This window comes from Plectropomus leopardus, chromosome 2 (genome assembly GCF_008729295.1).
Source record: "Plectropomus leopardus isolate mb chromosome 2, YSFRI_Pleo_2.0, whole genome shotgun sequence".
Taxonomy (NCBI): domain Eukaryota; kingdom Metazoa; phylum Chordata; class Actinopteri; order Perciformes; family Serranidae; genus Plectropomus; species Plectropomus leopardus.
In genome coordinates, this window is record NC_056464.1 from 37,182,149 (window position 1) to 37,208,470 (window position 26,322).

The following is a 26,322-nucleotide window of genomic DNA, read 5'->3' on the forward strand; positions in this document are numbered from 1 at the left end:
GTCCGCAGGACAGAAAATAAACGCCGTGTTGGCCGCTAGCTAACTTGCTTATTTTGAACGGACGCCTGTTAGCCGACCCTTGAACTCTGACACGTGACGACTTATACGTCATACACTCGCCGTCGACGTTGCCATGACAACGACGTAAAACAGGGAAGCGATTATGTTTTAGGCTTAATCTCGGGCCGGGATTGCTGTAACGATCTCCAAATACACTATTTTACAAAACTAACAATTTATTGATGGGCATTAAACTTTTTTTAATTTTCAAATAAGGAAACGTGCACTTATTGTTTTTATTTATTTATTTATTTTTTTTTACACTTTTTTTCATTACACTGTATTATTGAATTCCTAATACGAGGTGTGGGCTGGGTCCGGATTGACATGCCGTCTGGTCCGGATCTTGACTGGAGTTCGGATTTTGAGAATTTCTGCTCTTAATATTTAAAATATTTAGTGTGTACATTTTGTAAAAAATAAATAAATAAATGCATAATATGATATGATATATATGACATGGTATATAATAATAAGAATAAAAATAAGGATTCCTTTTATTTCTTTTCTTTTTAATTATCATTATTATTATTTTTTTTTAATAAAGGACTTCCAGGGTCCGCACACATTTTCATGGACAAAATTTAAAAAAAACAACTTTTTTATCACTTTCTATTTTCCAGCCCCACTTGCGAGGCTGTCCTTTTAAAAAATGTATCAGATTCAAACTCTAAAACATAGTATCAGTTTACTGGCATACAAGGTGGGAGAGCAGGAATGGAGGAAAATTAGGAAACATAAGTGATGTAAACAAAACATCACATCTAAACATGTTAGATAATAAATTTACCATCATGGTGCATTACCTGGAAGGTCATCCACAAAAGATTACTGTGATGATTTTATTATATACAACAAAATTCCACTACTTTACCAAAACTTACACTGATTTTTACTAATTACATGATTTTTCCAGGCCTAGAAAACATGATGGTGGAATTTCACAACTAATCCAGGTTTTCCCTGACCATAGGAACCGTGCACTTTGGTTAATCCTACCTGTTAAATCTCTTACTTTTAATTTTATTTTAGTGTTTTATAAGTACTCAAATAAAACTATTTTTTTATAATTTAGATTTTGTGACTAATTAAAGGCTAATTTACTCCTTACTTCACATATTTACCAAGACCCGTAAGTCTTGCTATGCAACGTTACATCAGGTTTAAGTTGTTTTTATTTTCAGTCCAAAGCAAACAGAAAGCTTTACAGTTTGACCTCCCAACCACCTCCACTGTCACATCGGACAAAATCCAACAGATCAACCATCTGTTATTAAATTGTCCGTTTAACTTCACTCAAATCAATTTTGGAGTTGAAGTGATGTTTGCTCTTTACGAGAGGTCTGTGATTCTCCACATGATCTCCACTTTGAGACTGGAACAAAGTGAGCAAATTGACCCATGGCCACTAAACTGGCAGAAGCACTTCAATAGTTCTTCTGTTAAAAGAGCCGTCAATGTCTGTTGTAATGTTGCTACTGGCAAGTTTCCACAATGCACAACTGTCAATGATTGCACACGTGGAAACACACAAACACACACTCGTGGCTGAACACTGGAGGACAGCTGTCACTGTGAATGACAGTCAGCACAAAAGAGTATTGACTGGTGGGAAAAACACACATTAATCGCGATTCAACCCCAAACACATTTCAGCCCCTCATAAAGTATGTGCATTTGTGCCTCGGATCTCTAAGTGCATTTCAGTTTGTCATTCAGCCTCAAGTGAAAATAAAAATACAGGCCATAAAAATGTGGAGGCAAGGTGAGAAAATCAAGGGAGGGAGAGACGGAGAATGAATAAAAGAGACAGAAACGAAGACAGACAACATGAACGAACCAGAAGGCGCTTGGTGGAGCGGAAACCTCCACCAACGCAATTTTTTTTTTCTCCAACTTGCAGAGCCGCGGCCCTTGGAACTGTTCATGTTTCCTGTCATTTGTCTTCTGGGTTTGATTTCTTGACGAAACGCAAAATGAGGGCAGCAATGTTTAGCTGACTGCCAACTAGGAGCTCCCACAGGAAAACATTTCCACCACCGTGAGTGGAGCATCATCGCTATGGTTACAAAAACAGCAAATATCCAATAACTAAATACCCACATCCCCATCAAATTCAAACAACACTCGGCTGCACTCTAGACCAAATCCAATCTGTTGGCTAACCTCTGGGATATCTTGGGGTGAAACATAAACACATTTTCTAAGTTTAAACATAAAGCATGAGTTTGAAGAAGAGAGACACTGAGATAATCAGAGTGTGAGACAGAAAACAAGCTCTTCTAATGGACCAGTGACGAATATGCGTACCTCATTACCTTTAAAGGGATATTCCACCCAAAAATGTAAAACTGTGGAATCTGACAAGTTGATCTTAAAATAATCTAGCGATTGCCTTGAAAAAGCAATTATAATTTTTAATTTTATTTTATCTTTACTTTCTATTTAACTGTTAGGTTTACTCAAAATGTAGCTGTATTTACTTGATTTGTGAAGTTGTTGTAACTGTAACTGCAAATGCCAACTGAAGCCCGGATCATTTATCATCCACCAGCGCGATAACAGTGAGAGGTACGCAGCGCTGTTATTCATTGAATGCAAAAAAAACAAAAACATATTTGAGCGCCCAGGGAACCCCCTGTGTCCTGTCGCTTTATTGGAGAAATACCTGTCATTGCTACCACCTGATCCACTGGCCTTTATCGCTATCCGAAGCAGACAAACTACACCAACAATCTAGATAAGTTAGGGATGTAACTTTCGCAAGCGTGCATGTTCTGATCCTATAATGATCAATTTTCTCTAGCTGTCTCTTTTCAATTTATTGCTAATTTTTTGTTTGTTTGTCTGTTTTATATAGCTTGGCTACTCAGCAAGTGATAAGGCCACACAGTCACAAAAATCAGTCCCTCCGGGAATTTGTGTACTCCTTTGGGGATTGTTGCAGTCTGAAGTTCCTGGGTTGACAACAGCTTTTCTGAACATTTGTGATGTATGTTGCAATGTTTTGTTCTGTTTTTGGATTGCGGGAGCAAGTAAATATTGCAATATTAGTTGTAGGGCAAGGAGAGGCAGATTGAATCAATACGCTGTACGCAGCTCAACAATTAAATGAGATTTAACCAAATTTAAATTATTGTTCCAGTGGTTGAAAGAAAAATGCAAGGTTGTGCAGAATTCACAGAGATTGGCTCAATTTTCCTGCAAGTGTTGGAAACACAACATCTCAACATTTTGGAGAGGCTAAAAAATCATATTGGCAGCAAGTGAGAACAGTGAGGATTACAGCTGCAGATGGCAGATACATACATGACTAAAATATAACCTGCAATACAATGAGTACTTTGTTTTTCTTTCTTCTAAAATAAGGTATACTAGAGCCGTTACAGGTGAACTCCTTTAGCCGACACTTTACTTTGCATCTGTAACAATTCTAATAAATGTTTGTTGTTGTGTTAAGAATTACATCACATGGCTAAAGTACGATCATCTGGTATCAATAAATGATTGCTTTTTATTGTTGCTGTGTGTTTAAGTTTATGAAACATTACAAGGTAAACATAGTAACTGTTTTATAAAGCAATGCGCGACTTGAGGTCTTGGTTTACACAGACTTTAGAGCAGCTAAGGGGTGCTGTTAGGAAATAAAATCACTGTAAACCACGGCCTCAAGTGGCTTATTGCTTAATTGTTCTCCCTCTCGTTCACTCTTAGCTTGTGTCCCACTGACACAAAAACATGTACTGATGTGTCGAGAACTTCAGGCAACTCCATTCCTCTTTCTGCAACAAAGCTGCTTTGAAATGAATTCACAGAGAGCTGGAGAGAGTCGAGTTTGAGGCGGTGAGAAAGAGAGAAAGAGAGCCCGAGAGAAACAATATGCAGAAGAATAAGACAGAGAGACACAGGGACACATGAATGAATGCAGTCCAGGTCCTAATACACATAGATGCACTTGCATAAGCACACAATAACATAAGAGAGATTAAATTTTATGTACAAACTGATTATCTTTATGATTATGTTTAAATGCATTTGGCATTGTTGTTGCAAATTTGCAAACCAATAAAGAACTTTAAACTGAAATTGAAACAGGGAGAGAGCTTTTCAGCTTACACTGAGAGGAGCTCATACTGAGTTTTATTACATGCTTCGGTAAGAAAAAATTAAATACCCTTGTGACTAAAAGCATACTGAAATGGAAAAAATAAGAATTATAATAAAGAGGGGACTACGTCATTTGTAGAAGCAGTGAGAGAGCCAAGAGAAAGAGCGAGAGCCAAACTGAGGCTGAGAGCAAGACTGAAGAGGGAGCAAGAGCGAGAGAGCAAGAGAGCAAAACAAAAGAGTGATAACAACTGATGCAGATGGATGTCTGTGCAAAATGGGCACCTCAGAGGCTGGAGGTGATTGTGTGCGTGTGTGTAAATGTGAGAGTTTGTGGGGTGAGGCAGTGGGAGGAGGATCTCGGCACTTCACACTCGTGGACGTTGTCGCGCGGCCCTCGTCGCTCCATTAGCAGACTCAAATCAAAAGCACTGACAGCTGGGCGCCTCACTTTGACTAGGCCTGCAGGCTGGAGTGGTGATGTGTAAATGTGTGACCGTGTGTGTGTGTGTGTGTGTGTGAGAGAGAGAGAGAGAGAGAGAGAGAGAGAGAGAGAGAGAGAGAGAGAGGGCAAGATAGGAAATTCAAGGTTGAAGGCGGAAGAAAGTAAAGACTCAAATAGAGAGTCCAAAAAACGAAGTGAGGTTCAGCAGAAAGACGGCTCTAATCACCAAATGTGGATTTTCTGGCTCCAGAGGCCTGAAGGGATGGAGGCGAGCAGTAAACTCAACTTCCAGGCTTGGATGCGTGATGTCACGGGGGCAACATTCATGTGTTTCATCGGCCTAAAGGCGAGCTTGACTGATGCGTCCATGCTCTTTTGTGTTATATGTGTCGTGGCATTCATACCAGTCAGAAACACATGAAGAAGAAGCTCAACAAGCATCAGTCCAGAGCAGCGGTGCAGTGTTGAATTCTTGGCCCTCCACTCTGATTTGGTGTGATAAAGATTTTATTAGACCTTGTAAATTAGTACTATGCCCCTGGTTCAGACTTTTTTTCACATACACACTCTTCTTTTTTGTCTTAAAAGTGTTTTAAACCTAAAATAGTCTCCCACTAGCATTTTAGGATAGTTTTACAAGACAGTTTTACAAGTTATAGATAGTGTTTACAAATAATCTCAAAAAATCTGAAAATGCATACCACATGAGCCATTCACGCACACTGGTTCTCATTCCAAGCTTGTAAAATAGTGAACCTTTTTAAGTACTTCTGATACTATACCAAAAGGTACCTTTCGCATGTGCATAAAACGCCGTTGGACAGGTGAGAATGCAGCCGGACAGAACCGGTCGCGGTGTTATTATAAGCAATCAAACGGCGTCCACCCGATACACGCACAGACGGTGTCACTCGAGAACACAGCCTGTGCAAATAACAACATAATATAAGTAGCCCAAGGGCCCCTATAGGACAGGCGGGAGGGGCTTTGGATGGATTAGACAAACCAGGACTTTGATTCTGGAGTCTGGTGTTCATTTTCTGTTTGAATGGGGTTTTTTTCTGCACTTCTTTTCCCCAAACCTAACCATCTGAGAGGGTAGGTAAGATATGTAGACATAGCTAGAATGTTTGGCTTGATATTTTGTGATTAATGGGAACCAATTGGGCAGTGAACATGGGTGTTTGCATCATCTTCTCGAAAGTCTCAGTTTCTACCGGCCGGACTAAAACACAACCCTGGAGTTTTCAAACTAAAACAGGGCCAGTAGCATTTTCAAAGGTCTCTGTTCTAGGGCTTCAAAACGGTGGAGTAATGTGAATACAAGGCATCAACACAGCAATATTCATGAGTTTTTAAATGAAAACATATTAGTGTGGATATATCCTGTGGTTTGCTCTCAGGTCATCGTATCGTGTTAGCTTCTCCATGTTTGTCTAACTGCTGCCTGTCTGCTGATACTCACGGGACCCTGCTCTCTGGGGTATTTCCTGTAGTTGGTCTGGATTATAGGTATTTTCTCACTTTCAAGAATCACAAGAACTAGAGATTATTTCACAAATGCTGCCATTCAAATGGCTCTTGTTCAATGATTACTTTTTGCCTTGAATGGTAGGATAACTGTAGACAGACAGGAAAGAAGTCAGAGCAAGGGGAGTTGACACTCAGCAAAGAGTCAAGGCCTAACCGAGTGGTTTTTGTGCTGAAACCTAACCACACTTTAATCACAGTCTTGTTGAAGCTTGAAAGAAACGTAAAGCTTTAACATATCTGCAACATAACGTTCAACTGTCACATATTGGCAGTTGCAGAAACGTGCAATGCCAACATTTTGTCTGGCGTTAAAGATTGGCACAGGTCAGAGTTATAATGAACTTAATGGATGGTTGTCCCCAAATGTGTCACTTTTGTCGCTAATTTCAAGCGGGACTCACATTGTCCCCAGTCTAAGTGTTTGAAAGCCATCATCTTTTAAACAATGGATTCAGGAGGTGATGTCATTGTTAAAACCAGATCAGATATAGTGTTTGTGGATCACGCCGAAGGTGTAATGAAACCTGGTCACCTTTCTTTAGCTATTTTGAAACCTTGTGGTTTGAACAATTTGTAGCTTTTATATATGAATTGGTTCATTCACGTATTGAACATGCATAAGTCAAGACTGGTTTCCTCTGTTTGTCTGTTTTTGTTTGTTTTTCTTCTTCGTTTTATCAACAAATTACATTCTAGGAATCCTTCTGCGTCTGCTTTTTATGTTCCAGGATGCAGCTACTGTCATGTCAGCAAATGTACATGGTTGGGTTGGATGACAATGCATGTGGTTATTTTTATAGGCAACACAAGCACATGGCAACCAACACCAATTTACAAAAAAAAAAAAAAAACACATGCTGGCATGGATGGTCTGGAATAGGAGAAGGTGGCACATGGTAAGGTGTAGAAAAAACAACGCTGGACTCCTGCATCAAAGTCCAGCTTTGTTTGACCCATCCATCTCCCCTCCTGCCGGTTCTATAGGCGCCCTCGTGCTTCCTACATCCCGTCATGACTGGTAATGTTTCAACCTGATGCCTTTCTGCTGTGCGGCACCACACTTTAAATGGTTGAATCATTGTTCTGTTTCTTCTGGTGTGTCTTTGTCCATGTTTGTGGAGTGCCAAGAGCCTTTCAGATCCAATCTATGTTGTCATTAAACTAAAATATTCATATAAGATCAACTGTGGCTCATCGAGTTCATTCTATTATTCATCAAAATAAAGACTGACCAAGAGAGCAAGTTTTTTTTCCACATCAGTTAGTATTCTGTTCTTTTGTTTCAGCCTTTGCACTGAGAAAGTAAAACGATGATGAGAAGTTTTCATCTCCACTTTTCCCGGCACTTAACTCCCGGGGTACCACACAGACAGACAACTAAACGCCACTCAGATCGAGGAACTTGGGACACAACCTTTAGCCAATAGAAGGCGGCGGTGCAAAATGCAGCAGAGAGCCCTCGACAGAGAAGCAGCCTCGCCTTTCACAGGCAGCTGACGTCTCCCAGGCCTGAAAGTTCGCCTGGCTGGCTGAATAAAACATGTTAAATCAATAGCTATTTATACAGACTGGGACTTAGGGGCTGGAACAATAAAATATCATCTATTTCATCTACGCTGCAGTTTTGGTTTGCACATCGATGGCTGTTATTTTATAAGTCATGAATGGCTCTCTATATTTTTATGGGCTGTTCGCTCTCTCGCTCTCCCTCTCTCTCTGACTTTACTCTTGACTTACTCACTCACTCTTTCTCTCTTTACTCTCTCCATGGAGCTCGGTCGGCGGCTCTCTTTCTTTGTTTTATCGCTCTTTTCACGAAGTTAAGTATTTTTTGTTCTCTATTTCTCCACTATTTCCTCAATTTTTCATCTCTTTCTTTCTCGCCACGCGTGATCTACTCACCCATTCCCTCTCTCGCCCTTTCAAAAGGAGGAGTTTGGGTCATAAACCTCAGGTGTTCTCTCGCTTTTTCACAGTCTCTCCCTTTTTGTCACCACTCCTCCCTTCCGTCTCTCTCTCGCTCTCTCACTATAGTTGATGTACTTGGAATCGGTAGAGCCATAAAGCTCAGGTTGTTTTATTGGTCAATGAAAAGGCAGGCGCACAGCGGGGCAGTGCATCTTGGGTAATAGAGTGCGAGTCCGTGAGGGATAACTCACTGGCAGGAGGGTGTATGTGTGAGTATGTGTGTGTGATTGAATTAGTGCGTATGATGGAGAAAGCGAGAGGTTAGTAATAGATAGGTGAAGAAAAGGGGGGTAAAGATATCGGGAAATTCTTGAAGAGAGAGAAAGAAGAGGAAGAGAGAAAAATAAAAGATAAATGTAAAGAAAAAGGGATGGTCAACAGGTCAGTTGACAGATGATAAAACAGGCACCACACCTTGAATTTTCAGGCTTTTAAGTTGTAACTGGGGGCTTTGTTAGTGGTTAATAAATATTTTACAAATGCTTTATAAATCAGTTAGAAGCCATTAATGAGAACAACTGTTGCTCTACCGCGTTGTGAGAGATTTCTGGCTGGTGTTTCTCCATCTCTATTTAATCTCTCATTAAATCATAAAAAACCCTTCAGAGCAATATTAACATCCTATCATCCTATAAATATCCAGCCCGTTCTCATTCTAAAGTCGTCAAATATTGCCGCTTTTACAGTGCTTTCAGCATAATGTCAGCCCATGATAGACCGCTGGACGGTGTTGCCTGAGCACGCGGTTGAAAGGAAGTGGTCACAGTGTTATTATATACTGGAGCACAAGGGTTCTTATAGGGGCAGGCAGGAGGTGGAGGTGGATGGATCAAACAATCCCGGGACTTTCATACAGGATTCCAGTGTTCACTTCCCATCTGAATGTGATGCTTTTTTTCAACACCTTAACATGTGACTATTTTGCCTAATTCTAACAATTCATGCCAGCATGTGCTTTTGTTGACGTCGTTGCCATTGTGTCGTTTTGACATAACCACGTGCAGTGTAATACCACCATGTGCATTTATTGACATCACAATAGTGCCATCTCAAAATGTCTACAGCAGAAGGATCCCTAGAACATAAAATGTAGACGTGGAAGTCCACTGCAAAACGGCAATATGTGACGACTTAGGATGAGAACATGTTGGAAAACAACGGTGTATCACAACGGTGTATCAGACAGTGTGTCTGCACTGGGGACAATGAGCGACAGTTTGTCAGAATTGACAGATCTGTGAAGCTATAGCTGTGATGAGAAATTGTGTTGGCCTTTATACTATTCGGCAGATCAATTGGAGCACCTTATCGGGGGTGTTCACTTTCTAGTCTTTGCTCTTTCCAGACTCTGGCTGCCTAAAGTAGAGATACAGTAGTTGGGTACTTAGGTATAGGGAGATTTTATATAACAGTGATGCTAATCATTTGAGTGGAAATACTGAATGTGTACTACCCTAGACCTGATGACCTACTGTATAAACCCTTATTGATGACTTTTTTACCATCAGTACTAACTTTATACTACGTCTTTCCAAAAAGGCAAAGCAGGTGTCATGCTGAAAGATGAGGCAAATGTACTTTTTACAACCTGTCAGTACAGAAGCTATAATAAAGCATTATAAAGGGCGCCGTATTGGAACAAAATCCCAGAAACAGCGTGTCCTCACAGGTGTGTATGAATGTCGTGTGCCCACATATCGCTGTGTGTGTTTGTCCATGCAGGAGATTGATGCTGGTTAGTATTAGAAGCCCTAGGTTTTACCTAGCAGCCCTCTTCATCAAACACACCACAGCTGCAGCATGTGTGTCTGTGTGTGTGCGTGTGTGTGTGTGTGTGTGTGTGTGTGTGTGTGCGTGTGTGTGTGTGCGTGCCCTGCTGGGCCGCAGCGTTTTGAGCTACAGCCGAGCTTTATGGAAATAAACAATGTTTACGAGGCGCCGTTGTGGGATCGGTGTTGTAGAAATGCTATTTCAATTCAGTTTTGTCATTTTCCATTTTTTATTCTCTGTGCTCCTTTTTGTTTTATTAGAAAATATGCAGTAGCTTCATTCCTCTCTATCTCAGTGTTTCTGTTTTCTGTCGTGTTGAATTAAATAAGAAGTGTGTGAGGTGTTTGTTCTTTCTGCTCTGTTTTTTTTGCTAGCATTCACTTGGGTGGAGTTTCAAATTGTTTACCACCTCTCTTCCTTCATTCAGTAGATGCTTTCACTCAGAGCAGATTAAAGCAGAAAACAAAGGTTTGACTTACTGCCTGTATCTATCTGTTGTCCACTTTACAATCACAGAGCCTGAGACCGTAAAATATTATCCGTTTAATCTATCCTAACCATCAATGATGGTTCCTAACTCTGGATTTTGATGGACAACATATGCACTTTTTCTCTTTTTATTTTGTTTAATCTTTTCTGTCACGCTCTCAGTCTCATATAACCTTTGTGTCTTCTTTTTTTTCCTCGCTTTTATTTGAAGTGGAAATTTGTTTATTCCTTAAACTGGCTTGCAAGGACCTTCACTGTGCATTTTTAGACTAATAATAAACCTTTAGTTGTTTCTTCCTGATGAAAGTGATTCTATTTAAATGGGTTTTGTCTTAAAATGCAATAACAAACTTCAAGATGATACAAATAATACATGAGTCACTATACCTGACATTTGAAGGAACAGCAACAAAAATCAGCTCTTGAAAGGCAGGAAACAGCATATTTAGGTGCTTCATTCTCTGAGCTGATGTTCTAAAATTAAGTGCGAGTGTCTGATGGCCTGCCAGCAAGGCTGCAGGATTTCAGGCTATGATCCGGTTCACGAGGGACTAACAGGCGTGCGATGTAGGAAATAGAACCAACATTTTTTTGTTCTGAAAACCAAAATGTAGGAATGAATTGTTGCATCTGAGAATCTTTCTTTCTGCCGTCTCTGACCTCTTAAAGGGCCACTGTGCAGGATTTAGAGGGATATATTGGAAGACATGGAATATATAAAAATAAGTATGTTTTCTTGTGTATAATCACCTGAAAATAAGAATTGCTGTGTTTTCTTTACTTCAGCATAAGCAGTTTATATCTACATAGGGACCTTGTCGAAGGATGTTGCACCGCCATGTTTCTACAGTATCCCAGAATGGACAAACTAATCATTTGCTCTATAGATCGGGCAATTCACGTTTTCACATAAGCCAACACAGGTAGCAGCCCCTCTAAGAGTATTGAAAATACACAGACTTTTAATGTGAAATTGCTTTACTCATAAAGTATGTTTTAGGGCTGTGTTCGACTCAGAATTATGCCAGTTAAATCAGATTTGGCTGTTAAATACGAATATTCAACAGTTCCTTTTTATCATTTTTAAGTTTGAATGGAGCTCAGCGGGACGTTCAGACATCACAGCAGCAATCACGTAATATATTAAACAAGCAAAGTGCACTAACGACGGATCGCAAATGTGCAGCAACATTTTTTTACCGACACCAGATATCAAACAAAAGCCGGAGATCATGTGTAGTATTAAGTTGCTGTGAGCTGTAATATCAGCATTTATAATCAGAAAGTCTCTCCTCTCTCTTGTTCTCTACAGCTGCCTGTGTGTCCACTGCAGCTCTCATTACCAAAGAGTAATGTAAAAGACAAGAGTGTTCACTTTGCAGCAAAATCTGGGGACCAAAACGTACCCGGAAATACACTGCAATGTTTGGTTTAATGCAGCTTTATCCCTTTATCCAAAACATGCTCTGCCTAGAGGGACAAAGTAACCTTAACCTTGACCCAGACCCTGCATGACACACTGACGAGGGGAAAAAAAACATTCTCCTGAGAGGGACGGAGTAACCTTGACCTTGACCTTGACACTGCAAAGCACACTGAAGAGGACAAACCCTGGTATTTATACTGGTTTAAATCACTGGATCTGTTTGCTTTGCAAAGGAGGAGATCTTTGCAGTTAATTCAGCTCTTGATAACTCCCTTACATGGGCTAGCTGCCCTGTCTGCCATTTTAGTGGTTTAAATCACCTGGCGGGGAGGAAAAAACCTCTGCAGATAATTCAGCTGCTGGTTAAAACCTCCTGAACAATGAACACAACACAACAACGAATTCTAACTAGTAGAAGTTTCAGCAGGTCCTGCAGTCCTCACCACTACATGCCAACAAAACCACCTAAATCGTACACACTGCAACTTTAAGATGATGTCACAACCATCAAGACAAGTTTGGAATTAAACCCATTTGTGATAGTCGTCAATGAGACAGCTGTGCCAATTCCAGCACAGCCTGTACGTCTAACATAATAAATACAATAACCATCTTCCCCCGAGTTTTGACAACTACTATCCTGCCATCCTGCCTCTGAATGCATCTAAAGCAGTAGGTTGAAGTCATGAATAACAGAGTAAGAAGGGAAAACCCTGACGTCTCACATCTATTCTCAAACTGTAGTTTGACATGTCCTGTCCTACTCGTTAAGACTGTCTCCAAAATGAAAAGAGACTATTTCCCGCCCTCCAACGCATGAAAAAGAGGATTTTCTGAATATATTTTCTAAAGTTCCAACATGCAAAATAAATAATGCCTTTCCCGTGATGTTGACAACCTCACACCTGCCCTCAAACACTTTCCACTCACTCTGTCAAGGCTCAAAACATATAACCCTTTCTATTTCTTTGCACCTTGAAATCTGCAACCCCCAAGACAGGAAGACATTTAACATCGCTTTTTAACAGTTGAAATAAATAAAAAATGAACTCTCTTCTTCACCTCCTCCCTCGCCCTGTAACTTAGTAGGCAGCTATTGTTTTGAGTTCCAGCATTTCTGTTTTTAGAAGTTACCACTTGGGACGAGCTGTTCTCCTACTTCTCGGCTTAAAATGTCAAGACATTCTGGGTCACTACGAACACAAAGACGAAATCACACACAAAGACTAATACCAGGACACGTGCGCACACACAAATTCAAAGATGTATACATGCAAAAAATCCACACAATGCACACGAGAATGCACACAAACACAAATGGGATCTTTGGTGTTTTCCTTATCCCTCTTTCCTATTGTTCCCAAAGAGATAAGCTAACCGGAGAAAAAAATCACAGCACACAATAGTTTGCTAAAATTTCGTGGCCATGCTGCGTCTATTGTTATCGACTCTTGATAAGCAAACAGAAGTGAGACAGAGAAACAGAAGGACAGAGCGGGATGAGGACTAAATATAGCCTGATAGAATTTCCAGGCCATAGTATTGTTCTGGCTGAGATAAATATACACAAGAGAGAGGGATGGAAAGGGACAAAGAGAGAAAGAGAGATGAGCAGAAGACTAACAGTAATCTCGCTTCATAAATAGCTGCGCTGTTAATCACTGACAAAGGCCTCAATCACTAAATCAGGCCGTTCAATCAGCAGTGGGGAGGCAGGAGGGAGGAGCGACGAGCTCTGGGAGTGAAATTCAGCAAATGACAGGATGCACGAGCTCTTGTTTCCTGTCAGTCTGTCTGCTCTGGCAGCCCTCCACGACCAAAGTTCACATCAAATCAATGCCAACATCACCGCGAAAAAAAAGTATCAAAGAGTAGAAACTCGGTCCACCCTGGATGAGGTGATCAGAGATGGAGCGTTAAAAATCACTGTGGAGGAATCAGCCGGTGGTGACAGTTTGACGGGAAATGGCCCGAATCCGCATCCGAGTGACGCTTGTTTGACAGCCACACAGCAACTTCCTGCCAGCCGAGTTAAGACGAGTGACAGGAGGAGCGCTCTCCCTCTAGATGCTAATGTGGGCCACGCGTGCTTCTTCTGCTCTCACTCCTACATTAAAAATCAGCCGCTGACAAGCTATTCACCGCAGATTGGCAGTGATTTACGAGTGTGAAATGTGTTCTGTGTGTCGGGGCTGTGTGGTTTTCCACGTATCAGCAAGTTACAGTAATGAAAAATAGACATAACTTGCTTTTTTTGTTCATATTTTCTGCAGTGAAGTCTCTTTTTTTACTTTGTTTAACCCTTTGAAAGTTAGTACGCATATCAAGCGACATCACTTTTCTTTTGCTGTTTCAGACGCCTTTCTTTAAACCTTTGAAACCAGAGCAAATTGATGCAATTTCTTTCAAAAACATGGTAAAAAAGCAAAACAAAACAAAACAAAACAAGGGGAACCTTGGTAAGAAATGTTTCACTAATTTCAAGAAATTAGTAGATTTACAAAATTATTTTTAATAAGCTAGAGAAAATTTCTAGGGACAAAGAAGCAAGCTAGGAAAAATGATATTTATAGCTTTTTTTTAAATCACAATTACATATTTAAAATTATGTTTAAGAATGATTAGAATTTTACGCATTTTTTTAGGCTGTGTCCTTTTTAAATGTTATTATTAGTTTTATTATAAATAATAGTAGTAGTATTTATTCACTTATTCATTTATGTATTTATTTTAATCCTTTGGGACATTAATTCTTTTGTTGCTCATTGCCTTCTTCCCATGTTTTTTGAAATAAATCGAGCCGATTTGCTCAGGTTTCAAAGGGTTAAGCTCTTACAGTAACTATAACCAAGAGTAACAGATCAACAGCCAGAGTCACAACCCTTTGTTATTTTTTCTGTTACACCGGTCTTAAAAAAAGACGAGTAGATCAGAGAGCAATAGCAGCTATTTTCTTCTAATTTAATGTTTACTGAGATTACATGTTGCCCTCTTTCCACAGTGACTTCACAAAGTGAACTTATAATAATAAAATATATTAAGGATGAACTCAACCGAGGCAAAACTGGCCGTACAACTGGGGCAATAAAGGAGAGAAAGGAATAAATAAACGCAGCAGCGGTAGGCCTTTCCTCTGCACAGAGGTAATAAGGGAGAAATAAAACAGAAAAAATATTAGAAAATGGAAATGAAGATCTGGGAGGTGAAGATGTCGAGGGAGGCGTAACTGACGGCTGAAAAACTGGTTTGTAGTTTTTGGCCTGTGCGGCTCTCGGGGGACGTGTGATTGGCTGGAGAGATTGGAGGGGAGCCGTGATTGGCTACAGGGCAGGAAGTTGTAGTGCCTGAGGGATTAGAGCTCTGCGTGTGTGTGTGTATGCGTGTGCATGCATGCATGCGTGCGTATGTGCGTGCGTGCGTGTGAGGAGACACAGAGGGTAGAGGTGGGGGTCTAGATGGATAATCCTCTCTGACTATTACCCCCTTGTGTGTGTGTGTGTGTGTGTGTGTGTGTATGTGTGTGTGTGTGTGTGTGTGTGGCTAGGTGCATAATCCTCTTCTCTTTGACTAACTGCAGACAGATTTTCTTTGCAGGGTTCAAAAGTGTTTGAAGAGACCTCTACTCATTGCTGCTCATTTCTTTCTTTTGATAAGTACTTTGTTTATTAGTAACGTTCATATTTTGCATCTGTGACTTTTGTTTGTTTTTTTACAAGCAACAATTAACACACAATTACACAACTGACAAATAGTTATAAACCGATCAAGATAAAAAAAAGAAAATAATGGATTAATGTCTATAGGCAGCTGCCAATTAACATTTCATTGGTTTTCTAACTCCTGAACTTTAAATATGTTTTAACTATAGCTTAGCTGCACTCGTTACAGGGTACATGCTCATGAAAATGTATATTATAGAATTAATTTTATTACAAACACTCCACCAAGTTCATTGCTACTGTTACTGCACTTCTGTCCTCTGTGTGAATTGTTGTTGTTTTCTTTCTTTATTTCTATTGTCTGTTACCTGCAAAGGAACTACTGATGTAAATTAGGAGTCCTGCTAACTCCGGCATAGTTACATTTGCATTTTTATATTGATGTTCTTTAATACGCTGTGTTCCTTTTAAATAAACAATAGATAAATTAAAATAATAATGTGATTTGAGCATTTAAAGGGTCAGTTCTACCCGAAATAAAAGCACGTTTTTCCTCTTACCTGCAGTGCTGTTTAGATAGTTTTGGTGTGAGTTACAGAGTGTTGGAGTTATCGGCCGTAGAGATGTCTGTCTTCTCTCAAATATAATTGAACTAGATGGTGCTCGGCTTGTGGTGCTCAAAGCGCCAAAAAAAAATACATCTGAAAAACTCAACAGCAATGACCCTTTACAGAAATCATGACCCGGTTTGTCTAGATAATACAGAGACCTAGTTGTGAGCAGTTTCATGTAGAAACCGTTTTCTCTCTACCTCGTCTAGCACCACTGAGCCGGCAAATGTTACAGAACAGCTCACCATCAATGTTTACATCTGACGCTGTCACGAGTCTCTCATCCATCAGTATTGGCTTAATTAGTTTGCTGTAATTCAACAGACAGGAAAAAGGATGCTCCGACATCAAACTGCTCGCAACAAGGTCTCTGGATTATCTTGACTGACCAGTTCAGGATTTATGGAAAGAGACATTGTTGTTGAGTTTTTAGCGCTTTGACGCCACAAACCGAGCGCCATCAAGTTCCATTATATTGAAGATAAGACACATGTCTCTACAGCTGACATCACCAAAATAATCTAGATTGATAAATAGCACAACAGGTAAGAAGAAAAACATGTATTTTTTTATTCAGGGGTGAACTGATAATGGAATAAAAGGCTACTTTAACTGTAGATACTGCACTGATTTAGGTGTGCTGACTGCATGTTGTATAATTCCAACAATAAAGTGTCCTGGAGTTTCCTGTCAGCTATATTACATATAACAGGTTAGAAAACTATATTATTGCTTTTGACTAATGAAACTAAAATTTAAAACCCATCTGAGGTAAATCAACCAACCACAGTTGGAGGTATTAATGTGCCATGGACAGCCCGAATTCTGCACTATTTTTTTGATGCATTATTAGTCTCATTAACTACTTATACCACAAAATAAATAGAGATTAAGTAACATAAGTCCTTTATAGCATCCTTTGACAGGCTTGCTGTGCCTCCTGATACTAATGTGTTGTTTCACTCAGTTCATCTTATTGTTCGAAAGAGGAGAGTCTCTTGGCTCATTTCCCACCAGGCATAATGTTTTGACATGATGATAAAATTATTCCAGTGCCTCCAAAGCACAACAACCCCTCGTATTGTTGATGCACTTTTTTTTTACGGCAATGCTACTCAAGCTGTTTTTAATCAAACTGTTGTGATTAAATGCATTTGTGTGGCTGTTTCTGAGGGTGAAAGCCTCCATCCTCCGGGAACAGATCAACACGCTGGCCTGGTAATAAAAGACTGTGGAGAAGAAGAGGTTAAAGACTCTCCTACACTGATTACAACCAGCGAGGCGCACTTAAATCTCCTGCTGAACTCGTCGTGTCCATTAGAAGCATGTTGATTAGAATTATATAAAAGTACAAGTTGACTTTTTTTTGGCTTGTGATGTTCTAGGAGGGAAGCTGAACTGCACCGGACTGTAATAAATATCCAAGACACACACATGCAAACCAAAATCAGAGCTGCATTTCTGCACATGTGTACTCACAGGTGTAAGTGATACCAGGCCATTCCCCTGCAGGGCAGACAGGCAGTGTGACAGAGTAAATGGGGTCAGCAGCTCAAGGACTTGAAAGCGACACTAAATATAGTCCATTATTGACAGGAAGGAAAAATAATACAGAGGAAGAGAGGGAAGAGAAGGTGAAGAGATAGAAGAATGGATAGAAATTATGAATGAGACTGCTTCTCACTCTTCGGTATCAGTGTCCTGACTCTGTTTCTATTTTTGTTTGTAAAGAACCGACACACTAAACCAACATCACAGAACTTGCGGCACCAAGGACCGACTCTTGTGTCACCTCATGTCTCTGCAAAAAAGTTGCGTTTGAACACCAGCAAAGACTTCGACCAGCAGGCGGTGGTAGTCTGTATTTGTCTCACAAAATGTGAAAACAGAAAGCCGGCAGGTGGGATTAAAGACTAATCAGCCAGGTAACACATGAAGAACTTAACCTGATGCTGGAGGAAAAATGATGTTTACCATGCACAAGCAAACAATAACAAAACACTACAGTTAATGTTAAAGAGCTCAATGGCCAGAATAATGATCTCACCTAATATAATGAGTTTGTTTCAGTCTTATGCCCTCTTGATTTAAGTCGTTTGCTTGATTTCCTCACTTCTGTTTCTCCTCTCGTGCACTGAGCTTAAGTGCCAGAGTGAATTCTCCCTTTGATGGGCTCAAATGGCTCCAGCGCCAGTTCAACATGCTGATTCGGTCAGGAAACACACTGAAAAAACAGACGCTCACTGACAGCCCAACACTGACTGATGGCTTGGTGTGTCAGGGTCCTTAGTTATAAAAGTGGCACTAATTTCTGTCCATGAACCGAACAGACTATTGAAATAATGGACCCAGCTACTATAGCCTCTGTCCCACTGCACAAAACCCTCACTAACATCTGTCTTTTTAATGCAATGGGAAAGTGCACAATTGCAGTCATACCTGGCTCAGTCAGGCTAAATTTGGGCATTTTAACATGACTTACTATGGGTATTTTTACTGTTTTGGAGCCAGGAACTGCTGGTTTCTGCATATCCACATTGGCTTCAGAGGTTGCTGGTTGTTACCTCCAGATCATTTCTGTAATTCTCCCATTCTTAATTTCTTCATCTCTTTCTTTCTTTTAGATGTTGTAGAAAATCAAGTGTGTACGGACTATATACCTGCCCCTGCGTTCTGCTGTTAAACCATACTATAGTACACACGCGCACACACACACACACACACACACACACACACACACACGCACTACCGCAGGCCAGAGCTCTGCGGAGATCCTCTCTTGCCGATCTTAATCAGCAGTGTGTGTGTCTTTGTGTGTGTGTGTATGTGTGTGTGTGTGTGTGTGTGTGTGTCAGACTCACAGTGAACTTTCAGTAGGAGGTGGTGTAAAGCTTTGAGACTGGCATTAGAAGCCAGCTGAGGTCAAATCCCCAAACAAGTGAACTGTCAGTAAACAGTTTTCACAGCCGTAGAGTGTAGTCGTCTCTGTTAAAGGGCCCATTCTGTGATCTACGTGTAAACAAAGGGGTTGGCTGACCTTTCCAGATTGAGAAAACACAAATGGAATCTCCAAAACTGATTGGCAGGGTTTTCAATACACCCACTCACACTAGAAAACCACAGAATTAGATTTATTTTGTTTTAAAAGGTTTCTTAACATCACTAAAATGGGAAAATTATGCCAATAACAATCACTTCATGAACAACCAAATTGCCTGTTTTCATCAGTAAGTCAAACTCTCCCATTACTGTGTGACTATAATCACAGTTAGTCATTTAGTGCTTCAAAATCAGTGAATATTTTGAGTATTATCATCGATAATAAGGATATTTGACAAACATGGATCAATTTAAATGTGAAAATCCAAGAATGTTTTTTGAGAACATCTCAGGTCCTCATGAAAACACAGTGATACTTTAGATGCTGCAGTTTGCACGGAAATCTAATGACCTCTTTCTTGCTTTCTTAAAGTCATTGCATGCCCTGTTGGATTTTTGCAGTCTCTGAATTCCTGTTTTGCAGTGAGGCGAGCTGGGCTTCTGCCATCGCCCAGTAAACAGTAAACAGAATCGATAGCGAGATCACCTCAGGCGACTGCTGCTCTCCTAATGAGAATCAATCATCCCTTTGTTCAGAAACCAGCGATAAGGAAAGAGAATGTAACAACTATATGTCTGCCGTTTTCTACACAAATCAACAGCTTGCAACAGAGTAACTCACTGAAATAAATGCCAGACTGGTTGCCAGTATTGATTTTTGTGATTGATTAAAGGCTCTGCTTGAGGAGAGAGGAATTGGAGAGTAAAGTTATTCACACACAAGACCAGACCAGAATAACTACATACTGTACTAGTAGCCTATCGCTTTACTGTGTTGGATTAAACAGCTCCAAGGTTTGTCAGCAAAACATTTTTAGATTTTTCCCCCCAGTTTCTGTGCTGGCTTTTATGTAGTTCCAGTTCCTCATACTTATATGACCAAAGGGGTCATTAAGGTTTCGGTGCATTTTAGGAAACTAAAAACTTCTCAGTTCAGGTTATAGGAGTATGAAACACATCCACCTCAACCAGACACAGAGTAGAGTATTTAAAAGACTCAAAAACAAAAGAAATTGCCTGTCAGAACCATGTAAACAAAGGTCATTTCTAAATCACTCAGTGATTTATTGTCTTTGCAGTTTATATTATGGTAATATCTTAATATGAATGTTCTGTGTTGCACCTTATCTGTTTTCTGTTTCTGCTGTAATACCTAAAGTATGTAAAAGAAATCCAATAAATACACTTGTTTAAAAACACATAGGTCAGTTCTAATTGAAATTTGTTGGCAAACTGTTAAGTATGGTCTCCATTTACTTCAATTCATGAGAAATGTTCACTTTTTTTGGGATTCTTTCTTTACACTGGAGGGATACAAAAAGTGTTTTCTTTACAAATTCAAGGTAACAGCCGGTGAGTAACTGACATACAAATGGTCATTTTGTGGGTGAACTATTTCTTTAAAAGCATTTTTAACATACCTTTCGAATAAAGGATACAGCGCCTTTCCATTCTTTGGATATTTCCTCCACTGAGGAGCATACTCCTTTTCAAGCTTCCTCATCAAATCAGCCACAATAAACAGGTATGCAGTTAGCTGACTTTGGAGGAGAGCCTCCACACCATAGCTTCAGTGGCTTTAATTTCGAGAGGACAGAGGACACTGACAGAACAACTTCTTGTTATTCTGAGCTCCCTGTGTCAGATCAATTTTACTCCTTCAGATAGTTTCTGATAAACTTAATAACACAAAACTTTGAGGAGGAATTTTCACTAAAACCTTTAGAACTAAGATGTGGTGCGTCCCAAATTAGGCTGACACATGAAAATCGTTGACTCGTTGTCACACCGAATCAGCAAAGCAGTGATCTCATGATTTGCTTCACTGGTTTATTCTGATCACTGTTAGCACCAGCATCTGTTTAGCACGCAGGGGTTCAGGAAAAACTCCGCAGAGACCAGCGGGGAGGCCGGCTAGCTAACAGAGAGGGCCTGTAACGCTCGGATGATCTGATGAGGCAATCAAAGGCTGGATTGACAAGGTTATGATCTGTGTGTGCGCCCGTTTGTGTTTGAGTGCTCGTCTGCTCTCAGTTCAGTAACCGCCAATATCTGTGTATTATCTGAGGGGTCACAGGAGGCAGCCTGCAGGGAGTCTCACAGAGGAGGAAACCTCTTGTACTTAATATTGATAGATTATTACAGCTTGACTTTACAAATTAAAAATCTTTATAAGACAGCACAGTTCGTCTGCATTCAATCACAAGGCATCTCCGTCTGTTTGAAACACCCGCAGCACAATTTAAAGATCTTTAAACCCATTATTGTAAATTCCCACACTTAAGACCTAAACGAAGCTAAATCCCAACTAACAGATCTGCCGCCCAGCTTGAGCACCAATTAAACTGCACCACGCCGGTTTAAGAAGATCAGAGAAAATCCTGCATCAAATTTGGTCTAATCTACTCAAAGGAAAGACTTGAAATTGGCCATTTTGTCCACCTGCCATGATGTCCACTTCATCCCAAAATCACCAGTCCTATTCATTATTTTGGATTAAAGGTTCTCAGCATCACAAATACACCACCTAATAGGCAGTGACCACATAAAATGGAGGGCGGGATGGACTCATTAATCAGCGACTGTGTTGGGGCCATACTGGAGCGAACGTCAGCTAAGAATGACAAACTGATCAGATTACGTGCCAGTTTCAGAAGATCACAGTAAAACCTTGAATTAAATGAGTCTAATCTTGTATGATCTCGAAAAGTTTCTCAGACTTAAAGAAGTGATGCCTGACTTGCTTTGCTTTGGGGCCACTTTTGCAAAACGACAGGAGGCCAGGGGCCAGATGCAGCAGCCCTGAACATGTTGTTAGTATTTTTGGTCATTTCTACAATTTTAGGATGTTTCTAGGACTTTAGGACACTTCAAAGATTTTAGAATGTTTTCAGGAATTTAGGATGTTTTTAGGATTTTAGAACATTTCAAGGATTTTGGCAGGCTCCTAGGATTTTTAGACATTTCTCAGATTTTAGAACATTTCTAATATTTTAGGAAATTTCTAGGATTTTTGAATGCTTCTCAGATTTTTGGAAGTTTCTAGGATTTTAGGAAATTAGGGGCTTAACTAGCCCTTTAACTTTTTTTTAATCAACAAGCTCTATTTCTATGCTGTTTTTTGCACTCTAGCACCGCATGTATACTAAAAGTGGAAAAACAATTCTCAATTTGAGTTGAGAAACACTGACTATAAGTGTATGTTTAGTATAGCAGTTTATTCCTCATACTTTTGGTCCAAAAGAAAATGTGAAATTTGGGATTAATCTCTCTGATCGATCTCAAAATCTCAACCTCTAACACTTAAACTGGAGCAGCTGCTTAAAGCAGTATTTGTACGGTTTTTTTTTTGTTGTTTTTTATGGTATGAATAGAAATAAAAGAGCTGCTGCAGCAGAACACAGCCTTGAGAACAAAAATACTGTTCTTTTAAAATCATCACTCTTCTACATCTATGAAAAAGACAGAATAACAGTTTTGCTCTTTAAGATTTTTGTTAATTAAATTATCATGTTTTTCTTTCTGTGCACCTCACCTCTGTTTGCCCCTCTCACTTCCTCCCTCCATCACATTTACCCCAGACATCATTTACCCTTTCTCTGGATGAATAGGACAAGTGGGTGTGAGCGGGCGGGGGTGGATCCCTTTAGATCTCACCCAGATGTGTCCTTTAATCTTGTAATTAGCTGCAATTACAGTAACAGAAGCAGGAGATGAAGTGATCATATTTGCACACTGAATTAATTCATGTAATCATGCTATACGATGAATAATGTTTCACATTTCCACTCGCTCACTGGATACGTTTTATCTCTCATACAGCACTCGTTCTTCTCGTGCTCCTTATCTCTCCTCACAATTCTCCACCTACACCCATCTATACGCACTCCCCCACCTCCTTCTCCCTTCCACACATTGTCCTAGGTGTAATTCATCTGGTTTCCATCCTGAAAAGTGATAGGAACAGAAGGGGGGGCAAAAAAAAAAGCACAAGAGACAACAGAGCAGGATAGGATACAACAAGAGCCCCTTTAGATGTCGCAGATGATGCCTTTAATCCTGTCAATAGCTGCAATTATAGTAATTATCTCTAATAGCAGTGCATTGTGTCGAGGCTCTGATATGTTTAACAGATGAAGCCGAGCCGCGCCGCCTCCGCCGGGCAGAGGGCAGGGAGCTTAGATTCGCATTAATGAAGCAGACACAAAACAAAACGAAATTGATGATGGTCCCAAGAGGTTTATAAACTGCTGAGTGTTTTTCAAGCTCTGGGTCTAGGTCTAATGGAGGTCTCATAGATGTCACTGAGTGGTCTTTTAACTGTACCAAAGAAAAGAGAGACTGGAGATTGATGTGAGGAAGGAGAGAGGCAAAGATAGAGGTAATTAGACGAGAGAAAAACTGCCAAAATAAGATGTGCTTGTTCAAAAAGATGTGTAAGGTTGTAAGTTGAAAACAATATTGGGAAGGGAAAATACAACGTATATATTTTTTAATCAAGCTCTAGAACAGTAATTGATATTTAGGCAGTACAAAAAAAAGAAGTATGTTTATGAGAAGTAATTTTCAAAGAAAGATAAGAACTATTAAAAATATTTTACAAATGTAGTGCAGCTTATTTTTGCAGTTCATACCGATGCATTAAGATTACTTAAAGACTGCGTGTAAACTTACAAAGTGACCTCTGAGTTTTTAAGTGTAGTCATGACAACAAAAGAGAGTGAGAGCAAAGAGTTGAGATGGATGTAAAAGCACAAACACAGAATGGCCCAAAACGTGCTTCATAACTGGAAAAAAATATTTTCAAACTGACAAAAAAGGGTTAAGAGTTTAAATGTGTCCCACCGTTGACAGGAAAAAAAACTCCTTTCTGTACTGAATGTCTGAGTCTAACACACCTGTTCACTCTCTTACCCAAGCACTTATATCACTTTCTAACTAACACATTTTACACACACACACACAAACACACACACACACACACACACACACACACACACACACACACACACACACACACTTTTCATCACTTACTTAGTCACTTTCTTCCTCAAACACACTCACTCAAAAACTCCCCAACTTATACAAGAACACATATTCCTTTGCTTTACTTCCCTCTTTTTCAGACACACACATACACACACACACACACACACACACACACACACACACATACACACACTAATAGCCCTGCCAGGTCTTGGTGTGAGGTAGCTCCTTGATGCAGTGATATAAGAGGCAGACAGGAGGCAGAGAACGGGTCAATAATTCATTAGATAGAGGGCTCAAACCAACTTCAACCCGAATAAACTGTCTATGACCACACACACACACACACACACACACGCACACAATCTATCTCTACCTCACTCACTCCCAAACATTGTCTCAAGGACTGTCAAGGGATAAGTCCCTCTTCCACTTTCTCTTCATTTCCGAGCCCCACTCTTCTCTTTCTCCTTCCACAAGAATTCGCACTCACTTCTGAACTGCTGCTCATCCCTAATTTTATTGAGTGCTCATATCTATTCCTGGATGTAACTCATATTTGATACCAATATGACCTGGCAGTGATGTGCTTAAAAATAAGTTTTCCACTTAAACGTCCTGCCTTTGATGCTTGATTGAATTGATGCATCTTCATTAAGTCACATCATGGTTTCATTTAAACTGAAAAGGCTTTTTATTACTAAACATGCAAATGCATTTACCACATTGCTGTTTCCACTTATCTGCAATACTTGGCACACACATTTTTATTAGTTTTAAAATGTAGCCTTGTATCTTAAATTGCAGTTTTTTATGTCTCAGTGTTTTTAATTGCATGATTTTCTTTTTATAGATATTTAATGATCATTGTTGGACGGTGCTCAAGGTCTAGATTTTGATTGCCAACTCTGCGGAAATCTGCCGCACGATACGAATAAAGAACTTGAAGTGTGCAGACACAAAAACCAAGAAGACTTCCATCACAAACTAAAGTGTCCACTGAGCGTGATGAATGTGTGAGGTCTTTGACTGACCTCATACAGAGTGATGACGCCGTTGGTCTCGTTGGGAGCTTTCCACTGCATGAAGATCTTCTCCTCATATGGTGTATTCTGCAGAGACTCCATCGGCACGGAGCCAGGCACTGCAGAGACAGAGAGCACACACGACATTGTATATTTTACTATATATATACATTTTTTAATAACGTCTTCAGATAAATTAACACTCAGATGTGTGAGACTGTGCCAAATCCATCTCACAGACCAACTTCACACTCTCAGTCATATTTCCATTGTCGGAATAAAATCATGAGTTTCACTTCAGTTGGTGTGCACTCAGTGATCTGATCGTTCGGTGTGAGGTGGAGATTAAACTCAATCGCTTTCTTAAGTCTTCACGTTCCAACAAAATCAAACATGTTTAAACCTTTAACACCTTGAAATCAGTTCTCTTGTGCTGCGTTCAGAGGCCTTTCACAAAGATTTAAACCTCTAAGACTTGAGAAAATTGGTCTGACTTCTTTCTTAAACATGGGGAAAAATGTCCCACTAATTGCAAAAAAATAAAATAACATAAAAAAAATATTATATTAGTGCCTAATTCTCAAGAATACTGTCGACATATGATGCCAGCTAAACATCTCGCAACAATTTTAACACGATACTAAAGCAACCCTTAACCCTTTGAGACGTGAGGAAATTGGTTTGCTTTCTTTGAAAAAAACATGAAGGAAAAGGCAACGACCAACTTGTCAAGAAATGTCTTCCAAATTTCAAGAAATTAGGAAAAGGTGACAAGAAAATGACCTCATTAGCTGAAAAAAAGGGAGGGAGGTTAGAAAAGTTAAAACAAAAACACTAGGGAAAATGTAAATTCTAATTTAAATTCAGTGCAATTTTAAACGTTAAATTGTTTCACAGAGAAAAATTTGTCATTTTCTTTTTCTTTTTAGTTTACTTGTCTTTTTTTCGTCTTTTTTTATTTGCTTCTTTTTTGGCGTTATTTTCTTGTAATTTTTTAAAAATACTTTCCTGCTACATTTTGGGCCATGATTTTGTAAGTTGCTCATTGTCTTCTTTCAATGTTTTTGAAAAATATCAAATCAATTTGCTGAGGTTTCAAAGGGTTAAACCAAACCAACTAAACACACCAACAAATACATAC

At 39.7% G+C, this 26,322-nt stretch overlaps 1 protein-coding gene across 1 annotated transcript in view; it reads right to left on the bottom strand.

Moving 5' to 3' along the window:
* ptprt (protein tyrosine phosphatase receptor type T) overlaps nucleotides 1-26,322 on the bottom strand; it is a 436,976-nt gene that overhangs the window by 203,440 nt on the left and 207,214 nt on the right. Inside the window, exon 11 of the mRNA XM_042510188.1 lies at nucleotides 25,191-25,300. Within this exon, the coding sequence (XP_042366122.1) occupies nucleotides 25,191-25,300 (110 nt within the window). The remainder of the gene's footprint in view (nucleotides 1-25,190; nucleotides 25,301-26,322) is intronic.